Raw genomic sequence first — 20,396 nt, forward strand, 5'->3', positions numbered from 1 at the left:
GAGGAGGGAAGCTGGAAGCCAGGAGCAGATGGGCAGTGATTTGGCCACCACTGCCAGCCCACCAACTGGAGAGTGTCGTGGTTAAGGGTCGAAACACTCGGTGAAGGTTGGGAACCACCTGATGACATCTGCTCCTGGCTGAAGGCTACGATTACCTTATAAGGTAACTGGAGAATGCACCCTAACAGGTGTATGTAACAAGTAATGGACATAGTAATGCAAAACAAATTATGTTCATAATTTTTAATTTCTTTTGAACAGCTATCATGTAATCAGTTGCAAACTATGGCAGAAGGTTTATTAATTTTTTTTAATTTTAGCAGCACACACAAAATGCTGCAGGTACTCAGCAGGTTAGGCAGCATGGAGGGGAATTTTGAAATATATTACATCGTTACAATTTCAGACAGCTCATGCACCTGCAGATGAATTTGATACAACAATTTTACAAGTAATTTACTGTACAAGGATTGTTTGATTTCATTATGATTGCAGTTATGTGTCCTAAATGTGTGTTTAACTGCAACAGTTTCCTTTTTAAAAATGAAAAGCACTTTGCATTTAACTCAGCAGACCTTGCAGACTCAGCTTAATTTTCAGATTATTTTTTGGATAATCAAAATTGGATGTGTGGATATTTTAAAGTAACATTTTTTCCATCTGATTTTTAAAATATTGTTAAAAATTATGGATTTAAATAAAATAGCTAAGAACATAATAATAATTAAATTAAGTGATTGCATAGTTTATTTTTCTTTGTTGAACTACTAGGTACGTCTCGTGGACCCAGTCCGATAAGCCTTGGGACACAGGATTCCTTACCAGTTGCAACAGCATTTACTGAGTCAGTTAATGCTTATTTCAAGGGAGCAGACCCATCAAAGTATGTGCAACTTATTTACAGTACCAAGAATCATTTAGTTAGCCATACATCTATGGAAACTTCAATAGTTAAATAAAAACAAATAATTAACTGTTAAGTCTTTACTTTTTGAAGAAGTACAAATTATATTGAAAATGAGTTCCACCTCAGGCCACCAAAAATTATACAATATTGAACTAAAAATGTTGTGTTGTACATTATTAAAAACCTTATTACTGTAATTATTATTGAATTTAAGAATTAGTGTTAGTAATATCTGTATCATTCACCATATATAGCATATTGAAACCCAAACAGTTACAGTTTTCTGTTAACAACAGGAATTCTGCAGATGCTGGAAATTCAAGCAACACGCATACAAGTTGCTGGTGAACGCAGCAACTTGTATGTGTGTTGCACAGTTTTCTGTTAAAGAGTTTTTCGATGAAATTAGTAGACAGTGTTAAATATTTATTCTCCCATTACTAATAAGTAAAGAAACATTTCATAGTGCACATGTGCTCGGTCGATAATTCATTGCTTACTGTTGAATTGTCTGGCCTTATTTGGACAGTATTGGAAATATAGTTTGTTTGATGTTAAGGAAGTAAAAGGATAAACTCCCTGCAGCTGATTTCAGTCATCTGGTTTCTAAGTGGACTCTGTTGTAATACCAACAAGTATGTAAAGAACACCTGTATAAATTTAAATTTGGCTTGATTGTGATAGGTAGCTAGAGTCAGCATTGTCAGAAGGAAAGGGGACAAAATTCTTTGTACAAAGTGAAAATGAACAGTTAAACATCAGGAAATCAACTGTTGCTGGAAATATGAAATACAAATCTCCTGTCATTCTCTTCAGTCACAATCAATTCTAACCTATGCAACCTTATAGCTGCAATTTCCAGTTTGGCAAATTCATAGTAATTTATTTTGCACCCTTTCCCATTATAATTACTTCTCTCCTGCAATTTGGTAACCAGAACTTCATGCAGTACCCAACAAGTGATCAAACAACTTTGTATACAGCTGTAGAATATGCTGCCTGATGTGATATTCTATGCCTCAGCCAATAAATGAAAGCATTCTGTATACATTAATAACTACCTTATTGACTGTCCTTTTACCTTTAAAGATGAGTGGACATACAGTGTCTATAAATGATATTCACCCCACCTTGGAAGTTTTCATGTTTTATTGTTTTACAACATCGAATCACAGTGGATTTAATTTGGCTATTTTGACACTGATGAACAGAAAAAGACTTTCATGTCAAAGTGAAAACAAATCTCTACAAAGTGATCTAAATTAATTACAGGTATAAAACGCAAAAAAATGATTGTATAAGTATTCACCCCTTTTAATATAACACACCAAATCATTGTTGCAGCCAACTGATTTTAAAAGTCACATAATTAGTTAAATGAAGACAAAAGAACACTCCAAGCAACTCTGCGAAAAGGTTATTGAAAAGCACAAGTCAGGAGATGGATACAAGAAAATTTCCAAGTACAGTTAAGTCAATCATCAGGAAATGGAAAGAATATGGCATAGCTGTAAATCTGCATAGAGCAGGCTGTCCTCAAATACTGAGTGATTTGCAAGAAGGAGACTAACGAGGGAGGCCACCAAGAGACCTATGACAACTCTGGAGGAGTTACAAGCTTCAGTGGCTGAGATGGGAGAGGTTGCGCATATAAGAACTGTTGCCTGGCTACTTAACTAGACGCACCTCATTGGGAGAGTGGCCAAGACAGAGCCACTGTTGGGGAAAAAAAAACACATGAAATCTCGGCTGCACTTTGCCAGAAGACATATGGGAGACTCTGAAGGCAACTGGAAGAAGGTTTTATAGTCTGATGAAACCAAAATTGAGCTTTTTGGCCATCAGGCTAAACGCTATGTTTGGTGTAAGCCAAACACTACACTTCATTAAAAGCACACCATCCCCACCGTGAAGCATGGCAGTGTCTGCATCATGCTGTGGGGATGCTTCACTGCACTGGGCCCTGGGAGACTTGTGAAGGTAGAGGGTAGAATGAATGCAGCAAAATGCAGGCAAGTCCTGGAGGAAAACCTGATACATTCTGCAAGAGAACTACGTTTTCGTTGATGTTTGTCATAGTCATAGTCATATTTTATTGATCCTGGGGGAAATTGGTTTTCGTTACAGTTGCACCATAAGTAATAAATAGTAATAGAACCATAAATAGTTAAATAATAATATGTAAATTATGCCAGTAAATTTTGAAATAAGTCCAGGACCAGCCTATCGGCTCAGGGTGTCTGACCCTCCAAGAGGGGAGTTGTAAAGTTTGATGGCCACAGGCAGGAATGACTTCCTATGACGCTCTGTGCTGCATCTCGGAGGAATGAGTCTCTGGCTGAATGTACTCCTGTGCCCACCCAGTACATTATGTAGTGGATGGGAGACATTGACCAAGATGGCATGCAACTTAGACAGCATCCTCTTTTCAGACACCACCGTGAGAGAGTCCAGTTCCATCCCCACAACATCACTGGCCTTACGAATGAGTTTGTTGATTCTGTTGGTGTCTGCTACCCTCAGCCTGCTGCCCCAGCACACAACAGCAAACATGATAGCACTGGCCACCACAGACTCGTAGAACATCCTTAGCATCATCCGGCAGATGTTAAAGGACCTCAGACTCCTCAGGAAATAGAGACGGCTCTGACCCTTCTTGTAGACAGCCTCAGTGTTCTTTGACCAGTCAAGTTTATTGTCAATTCGTATCCCCAGGTATTTGTAATCCTCCACCATGTCCACACTGACCCCCTGCATGGAAACAGGGGTCACCGGTACCTTAGCTCCCCTCAGGTCTACCACCAGCTCCTTAGTCTTTTTCACATTAAGCTGCAGATAATTCTGCTCACACCATGTGACAAAGTTTCCTACCGTAGCCCTGTACTCAACCTCATCTCCCTTGCTGATGCATCCAACTATGGCAGAGTCATCCAAAAACTTCTGAAGATGACAAGACTCTGTGTAGTACTTGAAGTCCGAGGTGTAAATAGTGAAGAGAAAGGGAGACAAGTCAGTCCCCTGTGGAGCCCCAGTGCTGCTGATCACTCTGTCAGACACACAGTGTTGCAAGCACATGTACTGTGGTCTGCCAGTCAGAATCCATGATACCGGGGAAGCATCCACCTGCATCGCTGTCAGCTTCTCCCCCAGCAGAGCAGGGCGGATGATGTTGAATGCACTGGAGAAGTCAAAAAACATGACCCTCACAGTGCTCGCTGGTTTGTCCAGGTGGGCGTAGACACGGTTCAGCAGGGAGACGATGGCATCCTCAACTCCTAGTTGGGGCTGGTAGGTGAACTGGAGGGGATCTAAGTGTGGCCTGACCATAGGCCGGAGCAACTCCAGAACAAGTCTCTCCAGGGTCTTCATGATGTGGGAGGTCAATGCCACCGGTCTGTAGGCATTGAAGCCGCTGGGGCGCGGCGTCTTCGGCACACGGACGAGGCAGGACGTCTTCCACAATACAGGAACCCTCCGGACCCTCAGGCTTAGGTTGAATACATGGCGAAGTACTCCACATAGCTGAGGGGCACAGGCTTTGAGCACCCTGGTACTGACACCATGCGGTCCTGCAGCCTTGCTTGGGTTGAGACGTTTCAGCTGTTTTCTCACCTGTTCAGCCGTGAAACCCACCCTGGTGGTTTCATGTGGGGGAGGGGTATAGTCATGAGAGCAAGGTGGGGGACTGTCAGGAGGGGTAGGAGAGGAGAGTGGAATATGTGTTGGTTGGGGGCTTTGCAAAGAAAAAGAATTTCAGGATCTATATTGTATACACTTTTCTGACATTAAATCTATCTATTGAATATTGACTTGGGAGAAGGTTTGTTTTCCAGCAAGCTAACTGGCCTATAATTTCCTGTCTTTAGTCTCCCTCTCTTCTTAAAGAGTGGAGTGACATTTGCAATTTTCCAGTCCTCTGGGACCATGCCAGAATCAAGTAATTCTTGAAAGATCATGACCAATGCATCCATTAACTTTTCAGCAACCTCTTTCAGAACTCTGGGATGTAGTCCATTTGGTTCAGGTGACTTATCCACTTTAAGACCTTTCAGTTTGCCTCGCCCTTTTCCTTTGTAATAGCAATGGCACATACTACTGCTCCCTGATACTCACGGGCCTTTGGCATACAGCTGGTGTCTTCCACAGTAAAAACTGAAGCAATGTACTTATTAAGTTCATCTGCCATTTCTTTGTCCTCCATTTCTACCTCACCAGCATCATTTTCCAGTGGTCCAATACCAACTCTCACCTTCCTTTTATTCATTATATAACTGAAAAAGCTTTTGGTATCCTACTTTATATTATTGGCTAATTTGCCCTAATATTGCATCTTTTCCCTTCTTATAGCTTTCTTAGTTACCTTTTGTTGGATTTAAAAGCTTCCCAATCATCCAACTTTTCACTCATCTTTGCTCCCTTATATGCCCTTTCCTTGGCTTTTATGCAAACCTTAACTTCCCTTGTCAGCCACGGTTGCCTAGCCCTGCCATTTGAGAACAACTTCTTCTGTGAGACATATCTATCCTGTGCCTTGTGAACTATTCCATGAAACTTCAGCCACCTCTGTTCTGCCATCATCCCTGCCAGTATCCCCTTCCAATTCACCTGGGCAGCTCCTGTCACGTACCTCTGTAATTCCTTTTATTCCATTGCGATACTGTATGCTTCCTCTCAAATTGAGGTATGAATTCAATCATACTATGATTGCTGCTTCTAAGGTTTCCTTTACATTAAGCTGACTAATGTAATCTGGGTTATTACATAACACCCAATCTATTACAGCCTTTCCCCTAGTAGGCTCGAGCACAAGCTGTTCTGAAAAGCTATCTCGTGGGCATTCAACAAATTCCCTCTCTTGAGATCTGACACCAACCTGATTTCCCAATCCCCTTGCATATTGAAGTCCCCTTTACAATTGTGACATTACCCTTATTACTCGCCCTCCCCAGCTCCCTTTGCAATCTCAACCCCACATCTTGGCTACTATTTGGAAGCCTATATATTATTCCCATAATGGTTTTTTCACCATTGCAGTTTCTTAACTCCACCCACAAAGATTCGACATTCTCTGACCCAATGTCACCTCTTTCTAAAGATTTAATTCCACCTCTTACCAATAGAACCACACCACTGCCTATGCCTTTCTGCTTGACCTTTTGATACAAAGTATATCCTTTGATGTTAAACTCCCAACTATGACCTTCTTTCAGTTCGTCCACCTTGTTCCGAATGCTACGTGCACTTAACTACAGCAACTAATATCAATGAACTGTGGGGGTTTTGAGAAGAAATTGCAGGAACCCTGGCAGAGATACTTGCATAATCATTAGCTGTCGGTGAAGTGCCAGTAGAGCAAATGCTGTGCCCTTATTTAGGAAGGGCAGCAAGGAATACCTGGGAAATACAGACCAGTTGGTCTAACTTCTGTGGTTGGTATGTTATTGAAGAGGAGTCTGAGAAATAAGATATGCATGCACCTGGAAAGATGCTTTGATTAGGGATAATGAGCGTGGCTTTATGCATGGGAGATTGTGCCTTGCAAACTTGGTTGCGTGCTTGATGGTGTGACTAAGAAAATTGTTGAACACAAGGTGGTAGATGTGGTTTATATGGACTTAAGTAAAACTTTTGATAAGATTCAGTATTGTTCAAATCACAATGAGCTTGATTAGAGTGGTGGATGTATGGAATGCTCTGCCTCGGAAGGCTGTGGAGGCCAAGTCTCTGGATGCTTTCAAGAAAGAGATGAATAGAGCTCTTAGAGGTAGCAGAATCAAAGGTTATGGGGATAAGGCAGGAACTGGATACTGATTGTGGATGATCAGCCATGATCACAGTGAATGGTGGTGCTGGCTCGAAGGGCCAAATGACCTACTCCTGCATCTATTGTCTATTGATGATAGAAAACAGAGAAGGATAGTAGTAGGTTGTTTCTCGGACTAGAGGCCCGTGATCAGTATTAGGCTCACTGTTGTTTGAAATTTACATCAACAATTTGGATAAGAATGTAGAAGATATGGTTAGGAATTTTACACATGACAATCAAGAAGGTTATCAAAACTTACAGGGAGATCTTAACCAGCTGAGTAAGTGGACCTAAGTATGGCAATGGAATTCCATTCAGATTAAGTGCAAGGTGTTGCACTTAGAAAGTCAAAAACAGGTAAGACTTTGATAGTGAATGGCAAAGATCTTAGGGAGTGCCTTAGAACAGAAAGACCTGGAGTACAAGTACATGGTTCACTGAAAGTGGAGTCATAGATGAGCAGGATGGTAAAGAAGGCTTTTGGCATGAAAGCCTTATTAAGACAGGTCATTGAGTATTAAAGGTGGGAGGTCATGGTGCAGTTGTACATGATACTTCTTTATGACAAGTGTTATTAAACTGGAAGGAGTTCAGCAAATATTTACAAGAATACTGCCAGAAGGGACCAAGGAACTGAGCTATAGGGAGAGGATGGACGGACTAGGACTTCATTCCTTAGAACATAGGATTCCTTAGATACAAGTGATCTTAAAGGGTTGTATAAAATCATGGGATGTTTAGATAGGGGGAATGCATTCAATCTTTTTTGATAAGTTGGGGTATCAAGAACTAGAGGACATAGGAGAGGGAAAAGATTAAGAGGAACTCGAGTGGCAACCTTCTTTTTCTCCACAATGGGTGGTATGCATATGAAATCTGCTGCCAGGGGAACTGGTTAAAGTAGATACAGTAAAAACTTTTAAAACGCAGTTGGACAGGTACATTTGTATTGGAAAGTTTTAAAAGTTTATGGGCCAAACACTGACAAATGCGACTAGCTCAGATGGGGGTATCTTTGTCAGCATGGGCCAGCTGGATTGTTGGTCCTAATTCTGTACTGTATAGCCGTATGATTTGCTCTGTATCACATCGTTCATCTGTTTATCTATTGGCTAACTTGCCTGCACAGTTAGTTTTGTTTAAATCCTTTGCTATCTTTCTGACCTTTGTTTCGTGCCATTCCTGCACTCTTATCTTTTTCTCTTTGTTCTTTTCCATTCTTACACTGAATGCAATTATTTTGTGACTACTGTTCTTAAACAGTTCTCGTTCTTGCAAATAAATTTACTTACCCATATAACTTTCAAGAACCAAAATCAAGCAATGCAGCAATCCTTGTTGGATTAAATCAATAAAGCAATTTTAAAAAATGTTTCTACTTTGATGTCCTTATAACTTACTCAAGGTAGTTACAATCACTCTACTGTTTCATCAGACTTTAAATGTCTGCAAATCCCTACTGTTTAGCACTATATAATGCACACATAAAATTGTAATATGCTTTTTATTGCACAACCTGGATTATTCATTACATTAATTCTTAACAGACCTAAGGCCATCCTTTTTTTGAGTGCTTTGAGATTAGCTATCAATTGCTAATAATGTTTAGTTTAAACACTCATGGGCTAAGGAGGCCAAAGATTTACTGGATTTTTTTTTACCCCAGAACACCATCTAGTCATCTAATATTGCATGTGTGGATTAGGCTCTGCTGCTGTTTTCTGTTGTGTGTAGCTATACAACAGTGTATTTTTTACACGTGAATGGTACTGAAAGGCTTCTTACAGAATCATAACAAAGTTACAGTGTAGTCAATAAGCTCCAGTAGACTCAGTCCTATCAAGTCACCAACATTGATTATAAATAGTTGAAGCTGTAGCAGTGATCTCTTGGGCACTAACTAGTTACTGATTACTAATCTGAAAATGTCCCATTTATCCTGACTGTCTTCTGTAAATTAACTACTCCCCTATACCAGCAAACTTCTTTCTTATCCCTCCCACACTGAACTCCATATTATTAATATATATAACAAAAATGGGATCAAGTACTAAGTTCTGTAGAATCTAATATTAACAGCCACAGAAGATAGCCAATTGTTATCCTCTTCTTTCGCCACTGAGGAAATTTTGGATCCAGTTTCCTACTCTTCCTTTGATTGTATGCATCTTTATTAATTGAACAGCTTCCATATAAACATCTGGCATATGACTCTCAATACAATGCTGTATTTCTTCTCAACAGCAGAAAACCCCAGTTTGGGGCTGCGAGATACTCTATTGTCAAAATCCTTGCTAAAACTCTGTAGACTACATATGCACTGTCCTCGTCTGCTTAACTCAAGAAAAATTCTGTCAGGATTAGGCAGATAAGAATTTTGCTTAACAAATTCTCTTGACTTTCCCTGGATAATCTATGCCTTTGTAATTGGACCATTTACACTGTCTTTCAGAATTGATTCCTACATTTTGTCTGCCACTGAAGGTATAAACCCCATTTCCAGAAAAGTTGGGATATTTTCCAAAATGCAATAAAAACAAAAATCTGTGATATGTTAATTTACGTGAACCTTTATTTAACTGACAAAAGTACAAAGAAAAGATTTTCAATAGTTTTACTGACCAACTTAATTGTATTTTGTAAACATACACAAATTTAGAATTTGATGTCTTCAACATACTCAACAAAAGTTGGGACAAAGGCATGTTTACCATTGTGTTACATCACCTTTCCTTTTAATAACACTTTTAATCGTTTTGGAACTGAGGATACTACTTGTAGTAGATTTGCAATTGGAAATTTTGTCCATTCTTGCTTGATATAAGACTTCAGCTGCTCAACAGTCCGTGGTCTCCGTCGTCTGATTATCCTCTTCATGATGCACCAAACATTTTCAATAGAAGATAGATCTGGACTGGCAGCAGGCCAGTCAAGCACATGCACTCTGTGTCTACAAAGCCATGCTGTTGTAGCCCATACAGAATGAGGTCTGGCATTGTCCTGCTGAAATAAGCATGGACGTCCTGGGAAGAGATGTCACCTTAATGGCAACATGTGTCTCTCTAAGATCCTAATATACGCCTCAGAGTCAATGGTACCTTCACATACATGCAACTCACCCATGCCGTGGGCACTGATGCACCCCCATACCATCACAGATGCTGGCTTTTGCACCTTTCGCTGATAACAATCTGGATGGTTGTTTTCATCTTTGGCACGGAGAACTCGACTCCAGTTTTTTCCGAAAACTAGCTGAAATGTGGACTCATCTGACCACAGCACATGGTTCCACAGTCTTTCAGTCCATCTGAGATGAGCTCGGGCCCAGAGAACTCGCCGGCATTTCTGCATAGAGTTGATGTATGGCTTCCTCCTTGCGTAATACAGTTTCAAGTTGCATTTCTGGCTGCAGCGATGGACTGTTTTGAGTGACAATGGTTTTCCGAAGTACTCCCGAGCCCAGGTGGCTATAATTGTCACAGTAGCATGACAGTTTCTTAGGCAGTGCCGCCTGAGGGCTCGAAGATCACACGCATTCAACAGTGGTTCCCGACCTTGCCCTTTACGCACTGAGATGTCTCTGAATTCTCTGAATCTTTTCACAATATTATGTACTGTAGATGTTGAAAGACCTAAATTCTCTGCAATCTTGTGTTGAGAAATGTTCCTTTTGAACTGACTAACAATTCTCTCACGATTTTGGCACAAAGGTGTGAGCCACGACCCATCCTTGCTTGCAAAGTCTGAGCCTTTGATGGACGCTACTTTTATACCCAGTCATGATACCTCACCTGCTACCAATTAGCCTGCTTAATGTGGAGTCTTCCAAACTGGTGTTACTTGAATATTCTGTGCACTTTTCAATCTTATTTTAACTCTGTCCCAACTTTTGTTGAGTGTGTTGCAGCCATGAAATTCTAAATTTGTGTATATTTACAAAATACAATTAAGTTGGTCAGTAAAACTATTGAAAATCTTTTCTTTGTACTTTTGTCAGTTAAATAAAGGTTCACGTGAATTAATGTATCACAGATTTTTGTTTTTATTGCATTTTGGAAAATATCCCAACTTTTCTGGAAATGGGGTTTGTAAATAACCTAGGTTTCTCTTCTGTTTTAAACAACATAATAACATTAGCAATCCACCAGTCCTCCTTACCCCACCAAGGATGCTTGTAAAATGATGATCAGAGCTAAACAAATTTTCTTTTCACTTTTAATAGCCTGGGATGTTTTTTTGTGGGCACTAAATAGCTTAGTTCCACCTCTGACTATGTTTATCCCATATTACATGCACTTCCTCCTTAACAACAACATTTGCATTGCTTCTCTCTTTCATAAACACAAATATTCAAATCCTCCACCTTGGTTTCCCTTTCGGATCCTATTGTTCTTATCTTTAAATATCCTCCTGTTCTTTATGTTCTTATTTTTGGATTGTATTTGATTTAACCTGCCACTATTTTGTCACTCCTCATCTTAATAAAATCTTTGTTTGTATACGTGAATATAAACACGTATAGATAGTGAAGGGTAGGGTGACAACAAATTCAGGATAAAATTGGTGATCTCTGCATAGATGCAGAAGATTTTGATAGAGTACTAAGTTAACAATTTGTTTAGGGAAGAGGATGCTGCCAGAATATCAGTAGAAGAGGTGGTAGTAAGGATACTAGATGAGGTGAAATTTGACCAAGAGAGGTATAATAAAGATCTCCTATCCTTGCATCAAGTCACCAAATCTGAATAGGATGGTTCTGAGGCTACACTCACTTTAGAGTGTTGGCAAACACAAACCTAGGGCTTGCGAAACTTTTTAATCATCTGTAGATTGAGTGGAAGTTCCAAAGGGTTGGAAATTAACAAATTGAGCACTCTTGTTCAAAAAAAGGTTTGTAAGAGATACCAGCAAGCTGCAGGGCAGTCAGTTAGAGAAGCATTAAAAATATTACAAGTTACTTTGGTTTGATTTGAATTGGGAGAACCAGCAGGGACTTGCTAAATATGAATTGTGTTTTACTAATCTGTATGATTTTTTTTGATGGGGTAGCAGGAAGCTTATTAAAATAAAATGTAATCGATGCTATCAGTGTATATTTTCTGAAAAGTTCTACATACGAGGGGTGATTGATAAGTTTGTGGCCTAAGGTAGAAGGAGTCAGTTTTAGAAAACCTAGCGCATTTATTTTTCAACATAGCCCCCTCCTACATGTACACACTTAGTCCAGCAGTCGTGGATCATACAGATCCCCTCTTTGTAGAAGTAGTCCACAGCAGGGGTGATTGATAAATTCGTGGCCTAAGGTAGAAGAAGATGAGTTATTAACTTCAACCTGTCTGCATTATCACTCAAAGAGTTGAACTGCACGTGCATATAACGAGAGCGTCTTGGACCTCCAGGTGGTCCACAACAGGGGTGATTGATAAGTTTGTGGTCTAAGGAAGAAGGAGATGAGTTATATAGCTCTTGTTACATGCATGTGCAGTTCAACTGTTTGAGTGAAAATGCAGAAAATTTGAAGTTAACTCATTTCCTTCTACCTTAGGCCATGAACCTATCAATCACCCCTGCTGTGGACCACTTCTGGAGGTTCAAGACGCCGACTTCTACAAAGAAGGGGTCCATATGCTCCACGACCGCTGGACTAAGTGTGTAAATGTAGGAAAAATAAATGTGCTAGGTTTTTAAAAATTGACTCCTTCTACCTTAGGCCACGAACTTATCAATCACTCCTCGTAAGTCTGGTTGGGAAATTGAGACACATGGAAGTAAAAGCTAGGATATTAACATAAATGCAGAAAACAAATCATGAGTGCTTTTTTAATTTACGGTGGAGGAAGGTAGACAGAGACATCTACCACTTTTTAAAAATTTGATATATGATTGGAGATGAGCCTGTGTGGTAAATTTTTCCAGTCTATGGTTATATAAAATTTTAAGACGTGCAAATTTTCAGTGAGGAGGATTGTAATAGGCTGCAAATATGAAGTGTTGCTCTTCAGAAGAAAAAGTATGGCAAGACGAAAATAGACTTAAATGGTACAGTTTTAAAGAGTGTACAGGAAAGGTGGAATCTGAACATACATGGCATGTGTTGAGAGAACAGTTAAAAAACATGGGATCCAAGGATTTATAAATAAAGACTTGTGGTACAAAAACAGGGAAGTAATGTTGAACTTGTGTAAAGTATTATTTAGGTTACAATTGTAATACTGCATTCAATTCTGGTCACAATACTTTAGAGAGTGGGTGAAGGTCCCAAAGAAATGGCAGAAAAAAGTTTCTAGATTGGATTGAGAAACTGAAATTACTTTCCATTGAGGACAGAAGGTTGAGAGGAAGTTTGATGGAGGTGGACAAGATCATGAGTTATTTAAATTGGTTAAATAGAGGGAAACTATTCCTGGTAATGGATGATTTAGGTTATGGGGCACCATTTTAAAATTTTGGATGAGAGATATGAAGGAGGTGTAAGTATATTTATTTTTACTTCGTGGATAATATGAACTGAAATTAACTGCCTTTTGGTGTGGTATGAATGAATATTTATTGTGCCAGTGAGGTTATCATCAAAAATTAAATTAACAAAAAATAATAATTTATTTCTGTTTATTATAATTCACATGTTTAATATTCCTTGATAATTGTAAAATCTGTTGCTGTTAACCTCTGTGCTTTTTCTCTAGATGCATAGTCAAAATCACTGGTGATATGACCATGTCCTTTCCAAGTGGAATAATTAAAGTTTTTACCAGCAATCCATCACCTGCTGTGCTCAGCTTCAGAATACGGAACACCAATAAATTTGAGCAAATCCTTCCAAATACACAGCTTGTGTATAGGTAATCTCTTCATTGTTGTGTAATCTATTAACTGATGAGTAATTGGGTAAAATGTATTTTGCTGCGGATAAAAATAAGAATACATGCAGTTAGTGTCAGCCTTTCTGAATTGACAGACTCTCACCTGAATTAGAAGATTATAGATTCAAGTTCTGCTGCAGAATTTGGATGCACATTCTGGGTTTTATTGTGAGATTAGTGCTTTGTTTGAAAGTAATTGCCATTTGACTAAAATGTTAAATCATGTTCCAGGATTTCAGTGTTTTAGAAAAGATAGGAAAGGAAGAGTTTCAGTTTTAATCAGAGGGGACATAATGGAGAGCTCATCCACTGAGTCTATATGAGCAGAACTCAGATATAGGAAAGTGCTATCACTCCAATGGGATTATACTTAATGGCAGCTTGCAGCCACTGGGACATTGGGGAACAGATGTGCACGCAGATTAGCGTTAAAAAAAAATGTTAAAACAACAGTATTGTTGTAGTGGGTTGTTTCAATTTCCCTAATATACACTGGGATCTCCTTGGTGCAAGAGGTTTAGACAAGGCAGAATTTTTTAGGTGCATCCTAGAGGGTTTCTTAAATCAACAAATTGTGCAAAAAGTGGAGGAGCCATGTGGGACCTGCTATTGATTGTGTAATGAGCCTAGCCAGGTGACTGACCTTTCAGTGGGAGAACAGTTAGGGAACAAAGATCACAACTTCTTAAGTTTTAAGATAGCTTGAAGATAACATAGAACATGGAACAATACAGCACAGTACAGGCCCTTCGGTTAATGATATTGTGGTAAGCTTTTAAACTAATCCAAGATCAATCTAACGTGATCCTCCATGGACCATGCAGAAGAGTGTAAAATGAATATTCCTAAATGACTATTTTGTAGGAGTATTTATGAAGGAGAAGGTCGTGGAGGATAGGGAGATTAGTTTGGAGCATGCTAATTTACTAAGGCATTGTGAGATAAAGAAGGGAAATAGTGTTGGTTCCTTTTAAAAATAATCAAAATGTATCAGTCCCCAGGGCATGATGCAATGTACTGCAGGTTATAGTGAATGGCAAGAGAAGAGATTGCTAGGGCCTTGACAAAAATGTTATGTCACTGGTGAAGTCCTAAAGGTCTGATGAATAGATAATGTTCCATTATTCAAGAAGGGAAATAGGGATAATCTAGAACTATAGACCAGTGAGTGTCACATCAGTGGTTGTATAGTTACAGGAGATGATTCTTGGGGATAGATTTATTAACATTTAGAAAACCATGGCCTAATTAAGGAGAGTCAGCATTGCTTTTTGCAGGGCAGTACATATCTTACTAACTTAATTACATTTTTCAAGGAGGTGACAAAGCTAATTGATGAGAGCTGTGGATGTTGTCTACATGGATTTTAATAAGGCTTTGCCCATCAAAAACAGAAGGTACTGATCAAAGAAACTTATTCTGGCAAGAGGCCTATCGCTAATGGTGTTCCACAGGGATCTGTACTTGGACTTCTGCTCATTGTGCGAGATAGAGATATATATAAAAAATGTATAGTTAGATAGTTCTTTGGGTCCAAGTCCATAGCTCCCTGATAGATGCTAAGGAAAGTATATGGCCATACTTTCAATAGTTGAGGAGGAACTGAGTTCAAGAATTGGGAAGTTATGCAGCAGCTTTATAAAGCTAGTTAGGCTGTATCTGGAGTATTGCATACAGTTCTGGTCACCTGTTACAGGAAGGATGCTGGGACATTAGAGGAGATGCAAGAGGTGTTTACCAGGATGCTACCTTGATTACAAAGCATGTGCTATAAGGAGAGCTTGGATGAACTTGGGTTGTTTTCTCTGGAGCAGCAGAGGCTGAGGGGAGATCTGATAGAGGTTGATAAAATTATGAGAGGCATAAATACAAATAAACTGCCAGTATCTTTTTGCCAGGTTTGAAATATCTAATGCCAGAGGGCGTGTTATTTAAGGTGAGAGGGGGTACATTCAAAGGAGAAGTGCAGAACATTTTGTAATACAGAACTGGTGGGTGCCTAGACTGCACTACCTGGTGTGATGGTGGAGGCAAATATGATAGACCCATTGAAGAGGCTTTTAGATAGGGGCATGAATGTGCAGGAAATGGAAGGATATGGACATTTTGTAGGCAGAAAACATTAGTTCAGTTTGGTTTTCATTCCTGCTGCACCTTATTCAGTATTTCCTGTGGTAATTTCATCCTTTCTCTCTAATGTAATATCTCATATAGGTCCTTCATTCCATGGGCCTCACTTTTGCTAAATAGGCTGCTATGTGGGACTTGGTCAAATGGCTTCAGAAAATCCATTTAGATAACATTCACTTCCCCTGATCATCATCATCTCAAAACACACTTTGTCTTTAACAAATCAGTCCTTGTTTTTCTTTATTAATCTGTACTTCTCCAATACTAGGGTTTTTCTGCCCATCTTTTGTTAAAACTGAGCTTTAAATTACAAGATGTCACCTACTGTTACTCTATATGTACTATTGTTTCTCATAATACAACAGTCTTGCTCTATAGTTCTGGAATTGTGTTACACTACTGTTTGGTTCTGTATTTCCAGTGCAGGTTTTCATTCCTACTGCATCTTATTCAGTATTTCCTTTAAATCATTTCTTCCTTGATAAGGACTGATGCAAAGTGCTTTTTTATTGTGGTATCTATGCTCTCTGCCTTTCTAAATGCTTTTTGATATTTAATCAGCACTATCCATCTTCTTACTATCCACAAAAGACAACTAAGGGGAAGTTTTTCATTCCCTTTTATGTTAAACTGTCACTCTGGCTCCCCTTAGTTGTCTTATTCACCTCCACAACATCTTGGTTTACCTCATTTAACCTAAATGTTATCACTTGTAGTAATGAGTCTCATTTGAAGTGCCTTAATATATTTCTTTCCATTCTCAGTGATCCATCACAGAGTGACTCGAACACAAAGGACTTTTGGATGAACATGCAATCACTCACTGCCTACCTCAAGAAACTTGCAGAACAGAATCCATCTTCTTCCTACTATAATGTGGATATCCTAAAATATCAGGTATAATAGACTTGCATGTGCTTGGGATTTCATTTTTATTTGGAAAGTGTCTAGTTCACTTAAGTATCTTGCTGGTCACTGAGTCAGCATTTCCCAGCTGCCCCCTTGTCAACAAGGTCAGTACCTTGCTTCCCCACAAAGAGGTAGAATTTCCTGAGCTTTGTGTTGGTGGGTGCCCACTGCCATTCATTGACTCAACTCCATAGTGTTCTTTTTTGGCACAACTGGACAGCTAAATTGCAAGATATTCCATGTGAGTTTGACACCTGGCCAAGTAAAGATTTGAAGGTTAGAAAGGGTGGGTGCAGGGGACATTATGAAGTAAAGACAAAATAATTCTATAAATATTCATCATCTTGTGAGTCAAAGACAGAGCTAATGCTGCTGATCAGTTAACTTTCACAAAACTTTGAACAAGTTAAAGTTAAAACAAGATGCAAAGAAAGCAAGGGAAAAGAGAGCACAAGAAAAGTTTTCAGATTGGGGTACAGACAGGAGAGATTGAATGACACTTGTTGATAGTGCTGGCTGAAAGAAAGCAGTAAAGGCTAGTGAATAGCATACAGTATATCTGGAAGATGCTTTGGAAAGAGATACGTAATTGTTCTGCACTTAACTCACAAGTATCTGTAAAGATGAATGTACTCAACTAACACCAGCAAGGGCTACATAACAAGGTCAGGAATCAAAAGGTCAAGCATGGTGGGATTAATGTTCTGAGCTGTGAATATTTCAATGCAGGAGTGTTGTAGGAAAGGTGCTTGAGTTTAGGGCATGGATCAGCACGTGGAATTATGACTATAGCACCTACTCGAACAAACTAACATTGCCTGGTGACTAGGCGCGGGCTGGGGGGCAGGGGTTAATCCTGGTTGATGCATCTTTCATAAACTCCTATAATAATAATAATAATAATATTCAAAGTCAAAGAAATGTTTTCATCCTTTATTAAGAAACTAGCAAAACAAACAACCTTCAATCTTGAAAGGATAAAACTAATGAACTTAAACTAAGTTAAATGCAAAAAGTTAAATGAAATTAAAGTCAAAAAAAATATCACCCCGACCTGCCCCCAGTTCTAAACTAATCAGAATGACTTTAAAAAGCATGAGCATGTAATTAAAACTCTTAACTTCTACCATACCCCACCCATGTGACTAACTACTATAATAAACGAACAACACAGGATACAAACACGAGGAAATTTGCAGACGCTGGAAATTCAAGCAACACACACAAAATGCTGGTGGAACACAGCAGATCAGGCAGCATCTATAGAAAGAGGTACAGTCGATGTTTCGGGCTGAGACCCACACAGGATACAATGCAGGTAGAAAAGATGAAAGGCTCCTACAATGACATTGCGGCCATTAGTGAGATTTGGGTGCAGGATTACCAGTTCAATGTTCTAAAGTTACGTTGTTTAGACATCATCCAGTTGGAGGGATTAAAGGGGGAGGGGTGGCATTACTAGTCAGGGAAAATTTCACTGCAGTGCTCAGTCAGGACAGACTGGAGAGCTCATCTAGTGAGGCTTTATAGGGACCACATTAATGGAATTATACTATGACTACCCAGCTGTCCATGGGATTTAGAGGAACAAATTTGTGGAGAGATTGCAGACTGTTGCAAGAAACGTATGGATATGATAGTAAGTGATACTAACTTTCCACATATTGTCTGGGATTCCCATATTGTAAAGGGGCTGAATAGGAAAGAGTTTGTCAGATGTGTTCAGAAAAGGTTCCTTAATCAGTACTTAAAAGTATCAACTAGAGAGAATGCAATATGAGATTTCCTATTAGGGAATGAGACAGGGCAGGTGACAGAAGATTATGAGGGGGAATACTTCGCATTTTTTGATCATAATGCCATTAGTTTCAAGGTAATAATGGAAAAGGATAGGACTGGGCCTCAGGTGGAGATTCTAAATTGGGGCAAGGCCAATTTTTTTTATTATTAATTTTTTTATTGCAACACCAACAAATTACATTCAATACAACCAGTTGCCAATTACATTTTGACTGTTTAACCCAGCCACCCCCAACCTTCATCACCATCCCCCCTCCACCCCGCTCTCCCCCAATCCCTCTCCCCTTCACCAATCAACTGAATAGTAGTACATACACAGACAAAGCATTCCTATTTTAACAAAAGATCTTTTAAGTTAGATATCAAATTTTTCCACATTAAGATTGCATTTGGTCATGCATCATTTACTCCTGCTGATGAAAGTTCCAGGTAAGAAATGTCCAAAAAGCTCCGAAGCCAGTGAGTATTTGAAATATCATGGGGAGGTTTCCAACGCTGAACTACAATCTTCTTAGCTGCAGTCAGGCCTGCCAGCCAGATTTTGCGTGTTTTTTTCCGTAAGGGAAAGGTGGGAGTCATCATTTAGAAGATGTACAGTGGGGTCCATTGGTAATTGTACCCCCGTTAGTTCTGTAAGAGCACTGATAACCTTTCCCCACAAATCAAAAACCCCTGGACATTCCCATACAACATGTATAAAAGAGCCAATGGCTCCATGGGGGCAAAATGAGCAATAAGGGTCAGGAAACAGTCCCATTTGATGTCTAATTCTCAGTGTTAAATATGCTCTATGACAAAATTTCAAGTGTATATACCGACGATTTGGGTTTTTCAAAGCACCAGCAGCATTATCACAAATTGCATCCCAGTCTAAGTCTTGTCCCAATTCAGATGTGTCCCTATCCCAAGCTTTCATTCCTGATGTGGGCATATAATTCTGGGAGTTTAATTTATCATAGGTATATGACACTATCTGTCCTGGAGCACTCTGTATCCAAGTTAAAATGGGATGGTCCTTTCAATCTGACCCCCAGGGAACGCCGTAGGCTTTACAAGCTGATCTTACTCGAAAATAGAAGGAAAGAGAATGTTTATCAATATTATATCGAGATATTATAACAGCACATTTGGAAAGCGGTAACAGCACATTTGGAAAGCGGTGAAATGATCGGACAAAGTCAGCATGGATTTGTGAAAGGAAAATCATGTCTGACGAATCTCATAGAATTTTTTGAGGATGTAACTAGTAGAGTGGATAGGGGAGAACCAGTGGATGTGGTATATTTGGATTTTCAAAAGGCTTTTGACAAGGTCCCACACAGGAGATTAGTGTGCAAACTTAAAGCACACGGTATTGGGGGTAAGGTATTGGTGTGGGTGGAGAATTGGTTAGCAGACAGGAAGCAAAGAGTGGGAATAAACGGGACCTTTTCAGAATGGCAGGCGGTGACTAGTGGGGTACCGCAAGGCTCAGTGCTGGGACCCCAGTTGTTTACAATATATATTAATGACTTGGATGAGGGAATTAAATGCAGCATCTCCAAGTTTGCAGATGACACAAAGCTGGGTGGCAGTGTTAGCAGTGAGGAGGATGCTAAGAGGATGCAGGGTGACTTGGATAGGTTGGGTGAGTGGGCAAACTCATGGCAGATGCAATTTAATGTGGATAAATGTGAAGTTATCCACTTTGGTGGCAAAAATAGGAAAACAGATTATTATCTGAACGGTGGCCGATTAGGAAAAGGGGAGGTGCAACGAGACCTGGGTGTCATTATACACCAGTCATTGAAAGTGGGCATGCAGGTACAGCAGGCGGTGAAAAAGGCGAACGGTATGCTGGCATTTATAGCGAGAGGATTCGAGTACAGGAGCAGGGAGGTACTACTGCAGTTGTACAAGGCCTTGGTGAGACCACACCTGGAGTATTGTGTGCAGTTTTGGTCCCCTAATCTGAGGAAAGACATCTTTGCCATAGAGGGAG

General features: G+C 39.6%; 1 protein-coding gene across 3 annotated transcripts in view; it reads left to right on the forward strand.

Moving 5' to 3' along the window:
- Window positions 1-20,396, forward strand: part of fcho2 (FCH and mu domain containing endocytic adaptor 2) — a 223,789-nt gene that overhangs the window by 177,375 nt on the left and 26,018 nt on the right. For all 3 annotated transcript variants that reach the window (XM_063049223.1, XM_063049225.1, XM_063049224.1), the window contains 3 exons: window positions 772-883; window positions 13,400-13,555; window positions 16,471-16,603. In XM_063049223.1, coding sequence (XP_062905293.1) covers window positions 772-883; window positions 13,400-13,555; window positions 16,471-16,603 — 401 coding nt within the window. The remainder of the gene's footprint in view (window positions 1-771; window positions 884-13,399; window positions 13,556-16,470; window positions 16,604-20,396) is intronic.

The sequence above is a fragment of the Mobula hypostoma genome, chromosome 5, assembly GCF_963921235.1.
Source record: "Mobula hypostoma chromosome 5, sMobHyp1.1, whole genome shotgun sequence".
NCBI lineage: Eukaryota > Metazoa > Chordata > Chondrichthyes > Myliobatiformes > Myliobatidae > Mobula > Mobula hypostoma.